This window comes from Anarhichas minor, unplaced genomic scaffold (assembly GCF_050575085.1).
Source record: "Anarhichas minor isolate MPS153535 unplaced genomic scaffold, ASM5057508v1 ptg000033l, whole genome shotgun sequence".
In the NCBI taxonomy this organism is placed as follows: Eukaryota; Metazoa; Chordata; class Actinopteri; order Perciformes; family Anarhichadidae; genus Anarhichas; species Anarhichas minor.
In genome coordinates, this window is record NW_027466479.1 from 14,843,139 (window position 1) to 14,861,811 (window position 18,673).

At 44.3% G+C, this 18,673-nt stretch overlaps 2 protein-coding genes across 7 annotated transcripts; one reads left to right on the top strand and one right to left on the bottom strand.

Annotated features, from left to right (window-relative positions):
* The first annotated feature begins 2,146 nt into the window (after positions 1 to 2,146).
* Positions 2,147 to 8,846, top strand: cdca7b (cell division cycle associated 7b). The gene is made up of 10 exons (XM_076105502.1): positions 2,147 to 2,301; positions 3,740 to 3,883; positions 3,993 to 4,093; positions 4,610 to 4,829; positions 4,960 to 5,022; positions 5,253 to 5,435; positions 5,985 to 6,137; positions 6,248 to 6,397; positions 7,806 to 7,942; positions 8,375 to 8,846. The coding sequence occupies exons 1-10, from the start codon at positions 2,284 to 2,286 to the stop codon at positions 8,394 to 8,396; spliced, it is 1,191 nt and encodes a 396-aa protein (XP_075961617.1). The 5' UTR covers positions 2,147 to 2,283; the 3' UTR covers positions 8,397 to 8,846.
* On the bottom strand, positions 3,110 to 17,331 carry sp4 (sp4 transcription factor). Of its 6 annotated transcripts, XR_012957608.1 has the most exons (11): positions 16,757 to 17,331; positions 16,368 to 16,438; positions 15,119 to 15,460; positions 13,835 to 15,014; positions 13,309 to 13,507; positions 12,574 to 12,773; positions 10,644 to 12,275; positions 8,956 to 9,138; positions 7,518 to 7,686; positions 5,948 to 7,314; positions 3,110 to 5,479 (listed from the first exon to the last, which is right to left on the bottom strand). XR_012957608.1 is itself a non-coding variant. In XM_076105500.1 (8 exons), the coding sequence occupies exons 4-8, from the start codon at positions 15,200 to 15,202 to the stop codon at positions 11,989 to 11,991; spliced, it is 1,950 nt and encodes a 649-aa protein (XP_075961615.1). In that variant the 5' UTR covers positions 15,203 to 15,460; positions 15,772 to 15,928; positions 16,368 to 16,438; positions 16,757 to 17,329; the 3' UTR covers positions 9,851 to 11,988. The 6 variants fall into 6 exon arrangements, 2 of the variants coding, with proteins under 2 accessions (XP_075961615.1, XP_075961614.1); XR_012957607.1 differs by having other exon boundaries at positions 5,948 to 7,686; XR_012957609.1 differs by lacking the exons at positions 5,948 to 7,314; positions 7,518 to 7,686.
* Between the last annotated feature and the right edge of the window lie 1,342 nt (positions 17,332 to 18,673).

Below are 18,673 nucleotides of genomic sequence, written 5' to 3' on the forward strand. Positions count from 1 at the left end.
AGAGGAGACCATTTCAATTTGAAAGACTAATTGTGGACTTTAAGCTAAAGAGTTTATAGTTGCAGTGGAGGGAAAGGCAGAACAGTTTTGCAATGTGTAAACAGCTGCCTTTGTCTCATCTCTGCTGAATCCAGCTGGCATGAACTGTGATTAGAAGTGGTAAGCACTCCCTGCCATGTGCTGTGTGTGTGTGTGTGTGTGTGTGTGTGTGTGTGTGTGTGTGTGTGTGTGTGTGTGTGTGTGTGTGTGTGTGTGTGGAGGTCTGGTTAGCGTTGGTTTGGACCCGGGGTGTAGCAATATGGTTTCCTGACGCTGCTAACCACTATTATTTTGCAGTCATCCTGATGTGTATTTTACCCAGCAGGCTTCTGACAACTAAACAACAGTAATGAAAGTAGTAATGAAGGAGGTGAGACAAACAGAATACATAGACGGTGATGCAGGTGGTGTGTGATTGTCAATCTGGCAGAGTGCCCTTGGAAATTAAAACAAGTGACAGTAAGTATTTGGGTCATAGCCAGGCTTTAAAAAAAATAATCAGGTCATAGATCAAGGCTCCCTTCCCCTGGTTTTAACTATATATTGTCTGTAGGCTATATTTTCATTTTCCAAATTGAAGGTATCTCAAAGCTCTCTGCATACTGCTAGGAGTACAATTGTGCTAGGAAAATATTGAGCCTAAAGTTTTTGGCCTAAAAGTTACAGCCAGCAGTCTTCTATCCTAGCTCAGCCTAAAGACTGGGGAAACGGCTAGCCTGGCTCTGTCCAACGATAACCAAATAGGCCTGTATACCTCTGAAGCTTACTATCACATTTGATTTGTTCAATACAATGTTCCATACAAAACATGTGCTGAGGTAATTCTTGCTTTGAGTAGTTGCCAGACAACTGGTGAAGACTCCTGTAGGTTGCTGAACCTGGCCAAATACAAAATATGGCACCCATGGATCCAGGAAACTTGAGTCCATCAAAAATAATGTTTTAACTTTCACCAGCAGAAAATCCTCTCAAAAGATTAGGCAATGCCTGAAAGTCAGTGTAGAAAAAATAGAGATATTTTACTAAAAAAATAGTGATAGGCCTATTACAATGTGCAAATACTCCAATACAAGTAATTATACATACAAGTATGTTTCAGCAATGTATTTGAAGTATCATAAGAAAAAATATTAATTAAGCAGCAGAATAACCATCCGTGTTTACTGTTATCTTATGTAATAGGCAGTTTCATGTATCAGGTCACCATGGGCTCTGACAAATTGTGATTTGCATTTTGTTTCTAATATTTTAACATACATAGACTACACTATTAGTTCATAAAATCGTTGACAGATGAATTGACCATGAAACTAATTGCTAATTGCAGCTCTAACTAAATACTGGCTAAATCAACACAATTTCTTTTAGAAACTGATGTAAAATCTTTCCCTGCAAAGTAACTTATAACTGTAAACTCTACATACATGCAATGGATTAAAACGGATAATGTGTTTGCCTCTGAAATGGTGTAGATAATAACAGCATAAATGGAAATAAAGTACATAAAAGTACAAGTAGCCTACCTCAAAATTGATGGTGAAAATACATAGTGAGATTTCACCACTGCTAAAAGTCTGTTTATGTTTATTTTATGTATCCTTTATTTAGCCAGGAGGGTACCAGTGACATACACGATCTCATGGAGTATGTTGTTAATAATACAAAAGCATTTGTGTCTACAATTCCAGGGCAGATGCAAAGAAACCAACAGACCAAACTGGTAAATTCACTGTAGCTTTCTATAATATACACACACACACACACACACACACACACACACACACACACACACACACACACACACACACACACACACACACACACACACACACACACACACACACACGTTACTAGGCCCTTTCTATGGTAGGGGCAGACTCTTATCAGGTTCTTATAGATTACCACGCCCATTAGCCCTTTTCGCGCGAACGGTGGACTGTACCATTGTCAATGTGGGGGGAGGCTGTGAAGAGAGACTACTTCTAAATATGGGTAGAAACCTCTTAATTGATCGATGTAAGGGAGCGGGGGCTTTTTTTTATTGGTCGGCTGTTGGTGGAGCCTTCAAAGTACAAGTGTTGGACATAACTACTAACTAATATATAAGCCCAACGACAACTAAACCCCTACTTTTGCAATGACCAGTATTCTCTAGTGGTTCGTTTTTAAACCCACCGCTACGCTTTCGTGCTGCAAGACTAAAGTTTCTGTTGAACGGAAATTTGCCGATAAACGGAGATAAAAATGACCCTCGCGTCGAAGGTAAGACAGCAGAGCAGTACGTTTAAATGCAGCTCTACTATGGTGGCTCTTGTGTTGGAAGAAAAGTCACAATGAATGCCATTCTGTCTAAACTTCTCAGGTCTTTGTTTTGACCTGGTTTGCACAGCTAGCTTACACGTGAGCTGCTTCACATCAACGTTCAGGTGATCCATTACATTTTGGCCAGATGCCTGAACTGTAAAACTGATGCTCAAAGTAAAAGAGTGCAATGTTCAGTGTTCTGTCAACGGGTCAGAGGTCAACACTCCTGGTTCTGCAGACATCAACAAATGGATCAGACACAGCATGCCTCTGTTTCACCCAATAAAAACTACAGTTTCACGTGCAAATATGTGTCAAAGACTCCAGGCTTTAAAAAAAAAAGCATAATAATATGTTAATACTTAACCCTGATGTCCTCTTTTAACAGCTCAAAAATATACTTTACATTGTTTTATCAGCTTGCTACGTCATATAGTTCCCTAATTGTATGGGAGTTGCTTATAAAGATGATTTTGAACTGATGACATGCTCATGAAGCCTCCCAAAGAAAACATGTTCTGATCCTTAGACCGCTGCTGTGATGGTGTGGACAGTACCTTAATTAGAAATTTATATATTCATGCATTGCCCATATAATATAAAACATAAAATATTTCCGTATTTTGTGAAATAACTATGTGATGTGGTTATATATTTTCTGTATTTGATTACCTTCTTTTTAATGTGCCCCAAATAGTGGATGCGTTACCACTTTGAAACCGTTATACATATTTGGTTTTAATAAGGTCGGAATCAAAGAGGAAGAAAGTGACAAATGGTTTAATTATTTTTAATTATGTATTCATTACACACGCAGCATTGAGGTCTTTGGGAACCTAAACTATGAGGAAGTAAAGCCAAAAGTCAACAAAGTACAAGGTTTAAGTGTATATTCAATATTCCCACATTATTCACTCAGTGAAGTCAAGGGTGTGTCCACTGATGGGATGGTGCTCCCTCTGGTGTAAAGTGTGAAAATGGTTCATTATTGTCCTGTGGGGTTTTCTGGTTAAAGTCAGTGTTACTCACTGAAAATGCATTGTGTTATCCTTGAGCTCTGACACGTTGAGTGCTCTTCTTCCCCATTGAACTTTTGCTAAGCTGATTTTTTTATTTTTTTTAGCCAGTATTGTTTACATCTGTGTTTTCTAGCGTGCGGTCTTCTCTCTTGTCTTTGCTGGTGCATTGCAGCATATATTGGCTTGTTTACCATTACCTGTTCATTAGTGGAATAGCTCGACACCAGCGGCAGGACTGTGTACCGTGTCACCAGAGGGCATGTGCACGAGAAAAACTAAACGGGGACCCACTCGTAAAAAAAACCGAGTAAAAAAATGCCCCGTCATCTATTCCACCAAACCTAGTTTAATATCATTGTTAATATGTCTGCCAACAGGCGCCGTGTTTCAAATCCAAGTTCATCACAGCTGAGCTGGCTCGTCTGTTCAGCCAGTCGGACAGCGAGGAGGAGTTTGAAGGTTTCAGTGAGGATGAGGAAGAAGAGGACAAGCCATCTTTTAACAAACGGCAAAAGAAAAAGGTATGAAATGATTATTGTTGGTTGTATTAATTGATGAACACGTGTGCGATATACCGCAGCCAAATAAGCTCCAGACTCAATGCTTTTTATTCTCTCTGGTTTTCTCCAGCTGGTGGCATCAGAGGAGGACAGCGACGTGGACACGGGCTTCTACTCTGATGGCGAGGATGCCCCCCCGCCAAAGAGGAAGAGCCTTTTAGTTGCCCTGAGGTGTGTGTGTGTGTGTGTGTCAATTGGTAAATAAGCAAGCGGATAGTTTTTTAACGTAGAGATGATCGCTGTATCTCAGTATGTTGGAACACCTACATCCATGTGTCGAAGTCTGCTGTTTGTTTATGTATAATATCCTTAAGTGCTGCTAGCAAAGAATCTGATGTTATTGCACTACAAACATATACCTACATGATGTGTCTTTAACAGAAGGCAACCTCCGGTTCTGAAAAGTGAAGCCAATGCTACTGGCCACCTGTTGTTTATGAGAAAATTATTCGACTTGGTCTTGAACAGGCAAAGTTGATGAGTGAACGGAGCCTCTTATTGCGGGTCCCGCTGTAACTACTCGTGAGGTTAATTATTTGTGTCACATTTGAGGGTTCAAATCCAGATCAGGAAGAAGGAATTGGGCGTAGATTCCTCTTATTGCCCAGCCATACAAGGGACCTGGTCAGAAACACAGACCTGTTTTATGATAAATGTGTTCATTCTTATTTTAATCTTGTTCTTCAGGTTTCCCGTCAAAAGACTGTCTACCCCCAAACAGGAACTGAAAGGGAAAAATGTCAAAAAGCCAGTCAAAGAATCTCCTCCTTCATGGAGAGCCAGAGGAAGGCAAAGGATGAAGCAGCAGCAGCAGGATGAAGAAGAGGAGGAGGAGGAGGAGGAGGAGGAGGACCTGTCTCAGAGCCTCCGGAAACGAGACAAGAACATTCAGGAAAACAAGGCCATGGTAATGAACCCTTACAACCTTTTTGTGTTTTCTCCTCATTCTGACAAACTGTGTGATGGGTGTACTAACATGATATCCCTCCTTCCTTTTTGTTACACGTCCTTTACTCTTCTCTGCTGTTGTCTTTCAGCTGGCTAAGCTGTTTGCTGGTCTGAGCACCATGGGTGACCTGAATCTGCCCACCACCCCTGAAGTGAGTATACGCACGAGCACCACTTTCTCACAACCATAGACTTTGGTTAAACTGTGTCTGACTGTTTTGTCCAAAGCGATTTAGAGTAAGTTCATTCAAACTCCATTGCAACAAAAGTGAGACGTCTTCCAAAATTGTAAAACTATAATCTAATACTACTATCAATGTGTGTGTCGATGTTCACGAAAGACCACATGTTTACTTTGCTTTATTTTACGCAGAAGGAGAAGAAGAAGAAGCTGGCGTCAGAGAAAGCGACCACACGGAAACGCAGGTTTGAACCCGATGTGGGGTCAGAGAGGAGGAACCCGTTTCGTAAGGCTCGTCCTCCTGAGAACTTTGCAGTGGAGGAGAAGAGCGAGCCGCTCACCATCAGAAAACCCAGGAATGTCGACATCAGGAGACTGGTGGAGGTACGATGAGCAACACACACTTCACCGCGTGCCCGCAGATCTCCCTAGAGGGGGAAATGATGTACGTTTTAAAGTTAAATGCATCAATCTGGTGCAAAATGAAGGTGGCTAGATCTACGAAGAACGTTGTGCTCTCGTAAACAAGTTTTTTTTTTTTGCTTTGGTAGTGGAATGTACTTTACTTAAGTACAATTTTGAGAGTATTTCCATTTTATGTAACTATATACTTCTAGTCTACTACATCTCAGAGGGAAATGTTTTTTTTTTTTTTTTACTATGTTTATTTGACAATATTAGTTACAAGCTACATTGGAGATTCAGATTCTAAATACAAAATATAAATCAACAAATATACTATGATGTATTATTAAGTAGTATGTCATCAAGTATACAATGTTGTATTAGCTCCACCTTTACCAGCTTCAACATTAAAGTGATGAACACATTAATCCCACGTTAATCCCAGCAGGCATTCTACAAATACAAAAACAATTATACTTATAATTAAGTACATTATTCATCTGCAATCTGTCGGTTGTGATTGGGCAGGTGGACGAGGATGTTGGTGAGAAAAAGAAAAAGAAAAAGAGGAAGAGCCCCAGGAGGAGCCAGTATGAAGTGAGGTCAGTTGACGACATCACCCAAGAAGAACTGGACAACGTAGCGTACCGCAGCAAAGACAAGATCTGGGACAAAGACAATGTGAGTCACATCAGGCTTTTACCCATTCAATGGTCTTGGTTCTGTATTGTACTGTCAGGTTTTCTGTCTGTCTTACATTCATTCATTCATTCATTCATTCATTCTTCCAGGGCAGCTCGTGTCACCAGTGCAGACAGAAGACTCTGGACACCAAGACGGTGTGTCGCAGCGGTTTCTGTGTGGGGGGAAAAGGCCAGTTCTGCGGGCCGTGCCTGAAGAACCGCTACGGAGAAGACGTATGCGATGTGCTGCTCGACCCGGTCAGTGCGACTACACACGTTAACTTTGGACTGAACTTGAGATGAATGTGGGGGTCGTCGGAAGCAAAACAAAGCCCATTAAACCTGAAGTGGCTGAATTTTAATGTCAGTTACATTAAGTTACAAACCGACTTAAAAACCCATTTGTCTTGTTTTTAGATCCTGTCACTTTATGTGAAAAGCTATTGCTAGGTCTTAAGTGTCTTAGAGTATTCCCCTAAAATGTATATTAACCATGATTTTATATTTTATATTCTTGAATGTTTTTTTTTTTTTGCCTTGCTCTTCAGATTTTTTTAAATAATGTGTTTTTACAGCGAGAATCTGAAAGGCTTTCAGATAAATACCTTTTCAGTTATGCCGATTGATATCTCGTTGTTGAAAACTTTTTATATATTTTTTTCAAACACCCTGTTTGTTTTGATCAAAAGCCGAACGGAGTATTCAACAGAAGAGGTGTGAACCAACATGGCTGAACAAAGCAAAGAGCACCACCTACAGAAACTTCCACTTCATTACTGGCAAACACAAGCACAAGCATGCAGAATGTAACATGAATCACTGCGTACATGGAGTGGCATGTTCGCCTGTGTGTGAAAACCACCGACAACTTTTTGCTCCACGGTTAATGTTTTCCTGTCGCTTTTATTAAGAGTGAGAGGATCTTTCTCTCATTTCTTTTCTGTTTAGAACAGCGTTCGGTTAACAAGTGAAACTAAACACAAGAAGAGAGTAGGTAGGCATGCTAACAGAAGCTTGCACATATGTCAAAACATATTAGATATATTTACATTGTGCTTATCACAGTCTCAGGAGCGGCTGTCTTTCAGTCAAAGTACTGGTGACAATGTGGGGAAGTTATCACAGGGAAATGCAGCGCAAAGCACCAAGTCAGTGACCACGTATCATCCAATATCCTGCCGAAAGAACAATAAGAACAATCTCAAACACACTGAATATTCGTCAGTGTGTGGCTTATTGTGAATGCTTGCCTGTTTGTGCAAAGTTTAGTACGACAAAATCACAAGTGTGTGTTTAAGTATTCAGTCCCACAAGTAGCAAAAGCAGGTGATTTGAAAATTTGTAAGACTTGAGGGTTGAAGGAAATGAGAGTCGTTACTCCGTTTCAAAAGGGGCCAACTGAGGATGTTCGGGCATCTGATCACGATCCTCTTTAGAGGTTCTCCGTGCACGTGCAGCTGGTAAGAGCCTCTGGCCTGGGAAGCGTTGCTGGGGAGAGGGACGTCTTTAATACACTCCTAAGCCTCCTGCCACCGTGACCTCGTGACCTGGCCCCGGATAAACGGAAAGAAAATGGATCGGTGGAAGGGACATAAAACCTCAACAGGGATTCACTTGCGCAGTCGGGTAACAACACGGTTGTTAAATGTGGACATTTTCTCCGTAGACGTGGTCGTGCCCCATCTGCCGAGAGATGTGTAACTGCAGCCTGTGTCGTAAGAAGGAGGGCCGCTGCGCTACCGGCATCCTGGTGGGATTGGCTCGCTACAGCGGCCACGACAACGTCCACAAGTATCTGGAGAGGTACGTCACTTCATTCTCACGGCTACAGGCCTGTAAGGGATTCCCCTAAAACTGCCACGATGTGAACATTTTAGGAATTTAATCAAGAAAATATGCGCAGTCAGTGTAAAATAACTGTTGGAATTAAGAAAATATAAATATACTAAATTAAGCCAATTCTACATACGACTTTCAATATCTGTGTCAAGTGATTGATTGTTTTTTGAATGCACAGTTTCTAAAACGGCCTCACTAGATGTTTGTTAAATGTTGTAATATCTTTTGGGTTTTTGGAGCGTAAATATACAATTTGAAGACGTTACCTTGAGCTCTGAGAAATTATAATGGTTTTTTTTTCGTTTTTTTTCCTGATATTTAAGACAACAATGATTAGTTGCAGCCACACAGAACGATTGTGGCAGCAGCTCATGTTTGCTTTTGTCTCCACTGCAGCATTCGGAGGGATCTGCATTAAAGTCCAGAGCGAAGACCAGGGAGGAGAACCTGCTCGTACGGCTAAAACCTGGAGCAGGCTCTCGTGCTGCACAGTACCGTAGAACTCATTCTAACGCACATTTGTAGGTTTAGATCAACCTTTCTATCTAACTAGAGAAACGAAAGCAAACGGATGTTTGTTTAATCTTGCCTTAACACAAGGCACATACACTGTTATATGTTTTTTATATCGTGGTTTAAGGCTTCATAATATGCAGGGATGTTTTTGTTGTTTTTAAGTCAGTACTCCGTTTTGAGTTGTATATTTTCCTTTGAATATTTCTTGATGTTAACTAGAACAAATGTACACTATCGATGCAAAAGGAGCCTTTTTTATATACCAACTACCTTTCTTAAAGTGACTAACTTTACAGTATTGTTGTTCTCAGTCCACTGTAAATTCTAATAAAGAATGGCATTGTGTAAATGATTTGCCATGCTAACATTATTGTACATTTAGGGGAGGTGCTTATACCTTTTTAAGCTGCACCAAAGTTTTCTAAAAGGTTGCTGCTTGTGTGTGCGCGGCTGCTGTGTACCTGTTTCTCCAGGTGAGAGGGGTCAGGTCCAGGTGAACTGCTGCTCTTGAGCCAGTCAGCTGATCTCCTGTAATGACCAGGTAGCATTGCTGCAGGGCAGGGGTCAGAGGTCAACCTGAGGTCCCATGGAGGATCTTCATTGTGTGTGTGCACACTGTGGTGATACAGATCTGCAGACGGGTCCTGGAAAAGGTTTCGCGCCGGTGTAATCAAAACATCAAAACCTGTCCTTGTTACTGCAGTGAACCTTTGAGAGTTCACTACAGTAAACTTTTTAGTTTTTTTACCTTCACAGATCCACAAAATCGCCTGAGGGTGCAGAGAGAGGTTGTAGATTTGGGTGTTGTTTTTTTTTTTGAAGTGCTTCAAAGGAACGACGTGTCAAAGGTTTGCGTGAGCTGCCTACTACTTGATTATTTTTGTATACTTGCAGTCAAGAGTGACCTGCTGCTGAACTCCCAGAAGTCACTTTGATCGTAGCGGAGTTACACTCGGGGTGTTTTGTAGTTCATGTTTTCTGAAGTAGACGGTTTATTGGCTCATTATCCGTCTACATAAACAAAAATGTACTCATCATAACTCAATTAGTTCAAAGCAGCTGTGTGTTCTTGAGTGGTAACTGAATAGTCACAGGTTCGATTCTCACAGCATCAATTTGGAGTCCATCAACGGCAGAAACTGTAACTGGGAACAGTAATTGTTCCCAAAGGAAATACGGATATCACTGCTGTCGCAACACAACTGAGAGATTACCCAGTAATAATCGGGCAGCAGACGTTATAGAGACTGTGTGTGTGTGTGTGTGTGTGTGTTAAAGTCAGAGTGTACCACGTGTAGATATTGTGAGGGCTCCACCGTGTTTTCTATTGGTCACACAAATACCAGAGCATCAGCGTGGAATTTAAGACCGTTTCAATCACTTTATTGCCGAGTGTTATGCAGGCAAAGCATCTTTTCTGCTTGAAGTTTTCCTTTTTTTATTGACATAACACGTTTGTACAAACCAGTTTTAAAAATATCAATAAACTGGGGCCTTTGAGGCTAACCTGGCAAAAACCCATTATCAAATGTTATGGAGACGAACAAACATCTTTTTAGAAAAAGATTTACAAATGAGATGTCACTACAAAATATCAAAGAAAAGAAAGTTGGTTGTCACACAAAATATTACCAAAAACATCTAAATTCGTTTGGTATCAACCTTTTCAACTTTAAAGAATAGTAACTTTTTTGCTTTCTTCTTCTTTTGTTATTTATTTTCCTCCAAAAAACACGTTATGGCGCAAAGAGAAGAAGAAGAAATGAACAGCAATGGTCAGACGTAGAAAAAGCAAACAGAAGCACAAAGATTAAAGAAGAGAGAAGCAGCGCTACGGCAAAAAACTCAAACATGCTGTACACAACCTCAGAATCAACGCACACAAACACAAGTCCAGCAAAAGGCAAATAGTACAACTCAAGGATAAATAATAAATTAGCCGTACACAGTGGGGTCCTGTGTGTTAACTTACTGTGAGGGGAACAACTGATAAATTCTAACAAATAAAAGTATCTTTTAATTTCAAAAGAATGTACGCACTGAACTAACACACAGAGCAACACCACCAGAAAACGTCTCATAATATCCACATAGCTAAGTAGCCCGACCCTCTCCCACCCACAGCTCTCGTCACTCTGTGGCTCTTTACCTCTCTGTGCTGTGCTCTCCGTGTCGCCTCCTCGTAATGCAGGACCGCTCCCCTCTTTCTCCATCCAGCTAACTCCGAGGTTCCCTCCGTACCGACAGCTTGTGTTAAGGCAATTGTGGCACATCGGTCACGTGGCGGGGTTGGAGGTGCAGAGGGGCCGTCGCCAGAGCACAGAGAGCGAAAAAAAAAAAGCAACATCAGTGACGGTGCCGCCGTCCGACAAAACTGTCGTCCCATCTGCCAGGTACCATCTGATGGAAATCTAAATGTATAAAAAGTACAAACTGGCGTTGGATGGACTGCAGCCGCGATGTTAAAGCCACCCTGTGGTATCTGCAAAGCAACAGGATTTGTTCGGACGACAGCACTGCTTTCACATATTCTCACTATTCTGGCTTGTTTTATCAACAGAGAAAACTTCCCCTGACAATGTAAACATGGTTTCACTAGGATTGTCATTAAAGTATTGCTTTCACTACACAAACAAGGTTGTAGAAAGCTAGATTGTTTTTCTCTATAGAAACATTTTTTGTCTAATGGCCACTGTGCCTCAATAGGAATGCATTATTTATAAATCTTTTTAATATGTGCTTTTTTCTACTCTTTTTTTTATTTTCATTTTTTTGAATTCCCCTCTCTTCTTCAATAACAGTTTATCCGTTGACTGGTCTCGGAGGAAACAACACCTGAATCTGATCTGAGGACTAAACCTGAACCATGAATAAAACTCAAATTAGGTAGATCCTCTCGGTGACAGCGTGGGAATTCAGACACACACACACACTCGTTCATACAAGTCAAACATGCACTCACGCACCGTCCCAGACTGCCCCCTGCTCTATCGCTGCTCTGCAACAGTCCTGTACCATGATTGACTCTCAGCGCAGTCCGACAGGTATGAAACAGGAACACAACTTTGTGCATAGAGTTTTGATTCTGTTGCAATTCAGACAACGTCCCTCCATGTTGGATGGTTTTAGATTCAGCAGGCTAATCTTGTGCTAATCTAGACACTACTTACATTCCTTTCCCCACTGCGATTGGAATTGTTATAGATTCATTTTATAAATGCCAAACTAATCTTTCATATGTTTCAGCTTAATTTTTGTTATTATATGCGTTAGTTATTTTTAGATTGTGATGTTTATATTTTTCTTTTTCTGTTCATCGCATGATCCCGTCTCTTTTGAGTCCCTTTGTCACGAGAGAACAACATTTTTAAAATGTCAAATTAAAAGTTTAAAAATAAAAATAAAATAAAAACTAGCCACCCCCTACTAGTTCCTGCAGAGACTCCCAAAGAAACAGGAAGTCAGCCTTCAGCAAAGCAACGGGAGTCAGTTGCCTATTGAAACTCCCCCCCTTCCTCCTCCTCCTCCTCCTCCTCCTCTTCCTCCATGTGATTGGATGTGGTGGGTGTAGCGGGGTCAGAGTCACGTGAGAGGGTTGCCACAGCGACAATCTGAGGGGAGGCGTCCATGCCCTCGGGGGCGTCTTCCTCCATGTCATCGGTGGTGATGATCGCCACCGCAGCGCCGGCTTTCTTGTTCTGGTGGGTCTTGATGTGCTTGGAGAGGTGGTCGCTGCGCATGAAGCGCTTGGAGCATTCGGGGCACTCAAAACGCTTTTCTCCTAGAGAGGAGAGGACAAAGAATTAGATCAAAATAAATCAGGAAAGGACCCCCCCCCCGGCTTTGGTTGGTGCCTTCTCGGAGATGTTTTCTCTTATGTTTACAACTAAATACACGTGTAGCTGTTGGGCAAGAAATTGAATCACATGGAAAAGTAGAATTGTATCGTTAATAAGGGAATTAGAGCTGAAACTAGTCAGTCCACAGAAAAATACTTAGTTTCTATCACCCCAAGGCCTTCCAACGGGACCAGGGTGAGCCACATCTCCAGTCTACATCCCTGTACGCGTTCGTCCTACCTGTGTGTGTTCTCCGGTGTCTCTGCAGCTCGTCGCTCCTGGTGAACCTCTTGCCACAGAAGATCCAGTTACAGACGAACGGCCTCTCGCCGGTGTGCCAGCGCAGGTGAGCCCTCAGGTGAGACGTCTTGCCGTAAACCTTCCCACAGCCCTCCATGTGGCAGATGTGCTGCTTCTTCTTTGTGGGGTCACCGCTATTCCTACAACACACACACATTGGAGTTAGGCGTGAGCTGCAGGTGGTGTGTGTGTGTGTGTGTGTGTGTGTGTGTGTGTGTGTGTGTGTGTGTGTGTGTGTGTTTGTTTCATAAAAGCTTTCAGGACTTGAAACAAATGGGAACACAGCTAGTCTAGAAGTCGCGGAAGTAATCTCCACACCCAAAAACGAATTCCCTCAGGGAAGTTTAATCTTAGTCAGACTTTTAACAAATGTATTCACTGATTATTCTAGCAAAGCTGAACACATTTGACCGGTCTCTGAATATTCTCGGTGTATTTCTGGGTGCATGCTCCTCATTGCAAAGTGCTGGGGGGTGAGAGGTCAGATCGCTCACTTTAGGATACAAGCTACACTGTGTTCGGACCATCTGTCAAACCAGTTGTCCCACCATGACATGACAGTCATCACTCATTTTGGAGTGGTCATAAAAATGTGAGCACGAGTTTAGGTAAACGTAGCTGTAGACGGTCAAACAATCCTCCATGCGGAGCTGTGTGTTTCTAATGTGTTCGTACCTTCCCTCTCCGTCCCTGCAGTTCGGACAAGAGCAGGCGACACGACGAAGCCTCTTGCTGGGCTGTCCCTCCTGGTCCGAAGAACTTTGTACTGAGCCCAGCTGGTCTGGACTCATCGATGAGCCCGATGCCACGTTACCGACAGTGACCGTCACTGGAGACGACTGAACTTTGACCCCATCTTGACCCTGTGGTTGACCTGAAAGGTGATTTAAAAAAAAAAAAAAAAAGACAAAATGTGTAAACTTATTTCTCAAAAATATGACAATAGAGAAAAGCTGAAAAAACAAGATCCAAAATGGACTTGAGTAAAGTGTCACACAATTTGAATGGGCGAGCAGGTTATACTGAATGGTTCATGTATGCCGTAGTTCACCACAATACTGGAGATTAGAGTCATTAGAGCTTCATATGTCTTTAATAACTGACCTCATTGCTAATACCACATTTTTGTTTCTGCTAGTGAATGGATCCGTGATGGATTAGTCACTTCACATTCACACAGTTACTCTTATTACGGTCTTACCCTGTAGACCAGTAATAGTGAGGGGAACCCCCTGCACCTGAACACCAGCAGTGCCCAGCCCCGCGATGCTGACCGTCTGTACTCCAGACCCCGGGTTGATCTGGGCCGAGCTCAGCGTCAGGGGAGCTCCACTCAGGGAGACCAGCCCTCCACCCCCCAACGTCGTCCCACCGGCCACGGGGGCCAGCGTCAGCTGCTGTGGCATGCCTGCCCCGAGGCCGGCCTGCAGGGAGACGCCACCGGGCAGCTGCAGTGTCTGCCAGGTGATCTGCCCAGATGGAGACAGGGTTGGAGTACGGATGAGGACCTGGGCTTGGTTCTGGAAGGCCTGGATGGGCTGCAGGGTTTGTCCTGGGGCCAGCTGGAGGGTCTGAATGTGCTGAGGTTGCCCCTGAAGCTGACTCTGAGGCTGTAGCTGGATCTGCTGCACCAACTGGTGCCCCATTTGGCCCACTATCACTTGCTGAATGGTTCCGGCTGTATCGATCTGGTTCTGTAGCCCATTGGCCTGGTTCTGGCTTTGAGAGTCGGCCTCGCTGCTCTGCACTTGGGTGTCAGCTGTTCCACCCTCTGATCCAACAGACACCACGTGCGTCACATCGGACACGCTTTCACCTTCGGCTACCACCATCGAGCCAGTCGTTGCTGTGGCGTGAGCTGCCCCAGACAATGCTGTTGTCAGCAGCTGGTTGCCGTTGGCAACGGAGAATGTGCCATCTGCTGATTGGATAAGCTGCACGGCCCCGCCCCCTCCAATATTATTGATCACTGGCAAAGCCAGGGTCATGCCACCAAGGTTTATGGGTACTGTGGTCATAACAGGAGTCTGGGAGCCCTGCAGAGTCTGCAGCTGCAGTGGGAACGACTGTGCAGGGCGGATCTGCAGCGGGACCGTCTGATTGGCTGTAGTTGTCAGGATGGTTTGCTGGTTGGCTGGCTGGAGGATAGCCTGGGTCTGGCCGGAGCTCTGGGTCTGGATGAGCTGGACCTGCTCCTGTACAGTGCCGATGGAGGCCGTCTGAGCTGGGCTGATGTGGATCTGCTGCCCATCTGCAGTCTGCAGGTGAGGGATGACCTGATACTGGATCCCGCCCCCGGCATTGGGCAGGTTCTGAACCTGGATGATCTGGAACTGCTGCTGATTGGCTGCAATGCTGTTGGTCCCACAAAATGACTTCACCTGCCCAACAGGAAAGGAGCAGTGAAAACAGTTAAGATCACAAACGTTGGCAAACAAAACAAAAAAAATGTGCTCAAACCCACTGCTTCCCCCACTTCCTTCACCTTGCGCCCCCCCGGTGAGCTGTCATTAGCCAAGGTGGTGGCCACTGTCACAGCAACAGGCTGATTGGTGTTGTCTTTGGCCATTGTAGGTGCTGCTGTAATTATCTGCCAGCCGTTCCCCGTGAACTGAGCTGGGACCAGTTCCAGCTGCTGGGGCACCAGGGTCTGCCCTCCAGCTGTGTCCAACAGTATCTGCCCCTGGAGCTGACCTGGCTGCAGCTGGAACTGACCAGCCTGGACCTGGTACTGCTGGGCCCCCACCTGGGCCTGGGCCCCCTCCTGCCCTCCAATCTTACTGCAGGTGGCCGCTAGCAGAGCCAACGGAGAGGGCTGCGAGGAATCCTGAAGGAGACGGAGTGTGGGGGGGAGGGAGGATGGATTGTGGGGAGGGGCAGAGAGCGGAACAGTTAGACAGGAGTGACGAGGGAAGAAGGGGAAACCAAATGTACACACACAGGAAAGTACACCATGTAAGTAAAAAAAAAGCCAAAAGGAAAAGATGGGCAGGTATCATTATGCACTCACACAATGAACAATTAGAAATAAAGATGAGAGAGTAAAAGAGAGAGGGGAGGGGAAAACATGGTGCCAATAAGAAACAAAAAGCTGAGAGAAAAAGAGAGAGAGCTGTCAGTGGAAGTGGGCGGTATTACAGGAAGTGAGTGGGTGGGCGTGTGAGAACCACATTTCTCTTTTCTCAGAACACTGGAGGAAAATGCCGCCTTCTCGCTCTCTCTCTCTCCTCCCTTTCAAAGGAACTAGGTCGCAGGCAATGTTCTTATGCTATACACCTCGGAAACGGCCTGGGTTCTGTAACAAGTACAAGAGCGGGGAATAACAACAATGCTTGTCGTACACGCTCGACAACAGAAGAATGCCCTTAAGAACAACTGCCTAGTTGAAATATATTGAATATATACAACCTACAAAAAGCTGATAAAAAAGGAGGGTCCACAGTTGTAGAGCCACATACCAACGCTGCAGGTCTTTATAATAAATGCACATGCAGAATTAAATCATTTTGACCTTAATTCAAACGGACAATTCAAAAGTACTGTGGCTGAAGTGTGACAGCTGTATAAGCCTATTCAACAAGCTCTGGTCTGGCTCTGCACAGAAGCAGGAAGTGGAATTCACCAGAGAAACGCCCCCAGAGGTGTCTGGCTGGGAGGGAGGGAGTGCATTTTTGGCCTAACAGGCAAAGCAAAAGTAATGAAGTATGATATAAACTTATTTATTTTTCTTTTACCTGTGATCCAGAACTTTTCCCCTTCTTAGATGGTTTCCCTCCTTCAGTTCCAGATGATTCCTTCTTGGAGTCTGTCAAAAGAGAGAAGAAACAAAATATAATATCTATAAGATCATATATATAAGAATATATAAGAATATCTCCAGTTAAAATGTGAGTAGTACAGAGTCCCAGGAGGAGGCACACTCATGCAGACACTAAGCCGCCTAACAAAAAAACAAATCTGATAATATTACAGATAACAACAAAGGTGGTCAATAAAGGTAAAGGAGAAACCAGTAACCTCATCTTCAATATCAAAGGTACAGCGAGCCTTCTATCTGTCAGACGGAGAGAGAGAGAGAGAGAGAGGGAGGGGGGTGGAGACGGAGAGGGGGGAGGGTACCTACCACTCATAACGCATTAATATACCGAGAGGGAGAGGGTGTAGTTCACGGTAGAAGGCCGGCCGGGTACAGAGGCGGAGGACGGCCTAAATGTTCGGCGCTGGGCCGTGGCGGATCTGCCCGTTTTGACGAAACCACCCACTGGCCAGGAAGGGCGGTGCCAAGCGCAGGCACAATCAAGCAGCCCCGAATAACGGAGATAGCGGAGAACACCGTGCGCGTCACCGGACCCCGTCGGCCCCCTCGCAGCCCCGTCGTATGTCTCTTTTACCGGATAGCCAGTCCATAAACGAGCAAATTGGCGCTTGTCAGAATAATATCCACAGAGAAGTTGTCAGTGTGTGACCGTAGAGGCCCACCCACTTCCATTTAAGCATCAGGACAACACCCTCTCCGCTGCTCCTGCCTGTCGCCGCTGTTTCTCTCGCCGCACGACGCGGGGACGCCTCGTCGCCGTCCGTCGCGCACCCTAAAACAAACCGTCACCAGTGTTTGTATTTTACGCCTATTCCCCTATTTTTTTCGTGCACAATTGATTTTTTTTAAGGGGAAGACACGGGGAGATAGCTGTGGCTTTTGTGGGCGGACGCGCTCCTCCCACATATTCAGATTGGTCGACGGGGCTCGGCGTGCGAGGGTCGAGATGGGAGTTGTATTTTGGCGAGGCCTCGCCTTCTCGGGCTCTATTGGGCGGCGGAGACTACAGCTCCCGTGATGCTCCGGTGCGTCGGTGCTGGTAGTCACGTTGGTGTGAGAGAGAGAGAGCGAGAGGGAAAGGCGGAGACTTCTGTGTTGTGGGGGGGGTGGCGAACGGGAAAGGGAGGCGTGTGTGCTGGTTTCCACTCGGTGCACTGGTGTCACAAGATGACAGCTCGGGTAGGAAAGAAGAAGAAGATCAAGCTGTTTTTTATTACCCATGGAAATGTGAATAATGTCACAATGTTGCCTTTATTTATTTGCCACTAATATCGTTTCCCTTGTCTGTCCCTGTCCCAGTTTCCCCCACATCTTTAGTCTTTGAATCTGATAGGGAGAAAGCAGTACTTTAGTACTTTGCCTGGTTTGGAGATGAAACAATTGGCCTACTAATTGTGATTATGGACAAGAAATTACCATGCGACCCCCCCCCCCTTACTGTCTTCTAGGCTTTCCTGGCCAACCTCAGCTGACCTGGAAGGGTTGTCGGCTGATTAGGCTCGCCCTTAGGCATTCATTGCTGATCCACCCACTCTATTTTTTTGGTTTTGTGTTGACCATAGTTCAATAAATTGCATAGAGTATACCCTTTAGGTGGACTTCCTCCTATTCATATTCCACAATCCAGTTATTTACCATGCACAAATGCCAAATGTTCCCAACCTCTCCAATATGAGGAGGTGCTGCTTTTTCTCACTTGTATATCATTGCAAACTGAGTACATAAAAAGTATAAAAAGTAATATTTGACTTTAAAAAGGACTACCACCGTTTAGCAAATGCATTTGGAGAGACTTGAATCATGGCTAATTAGCCGGAGAAGAAAAGCAGAGAACTTAACTGCTTTTATTTGTTTGCATGTAGCAGCAATCACACAGAAGTGTCTTGTTTGTGTACCAGTCTGGAACAAAAGTCATGGCCTCACTCACGTGCACAAACCTCTTTCAATCTCCCAAAGGGAAATTTATATGTTAAATTCATCCCAGCAAACACAGCTACATGTTGACGTAGCAGGCCTATATGGTCCCAGGCAGGGGTTTCTCCTGCCCAGTTTGTCCTCTCCTTCACAGAAACCCTCCGTGAGCAAGGAGTGACTTAAGCCAAGTGGAGTCAAAGCCCCGGTTCACCAAGCAGAAAACATCATTAGCGGGCAGCCAACTGAGGATATGCCCACGGCACACAAGGGAAATATTTAGGCTGATATGCTGTCAGCCTGAGCAATACT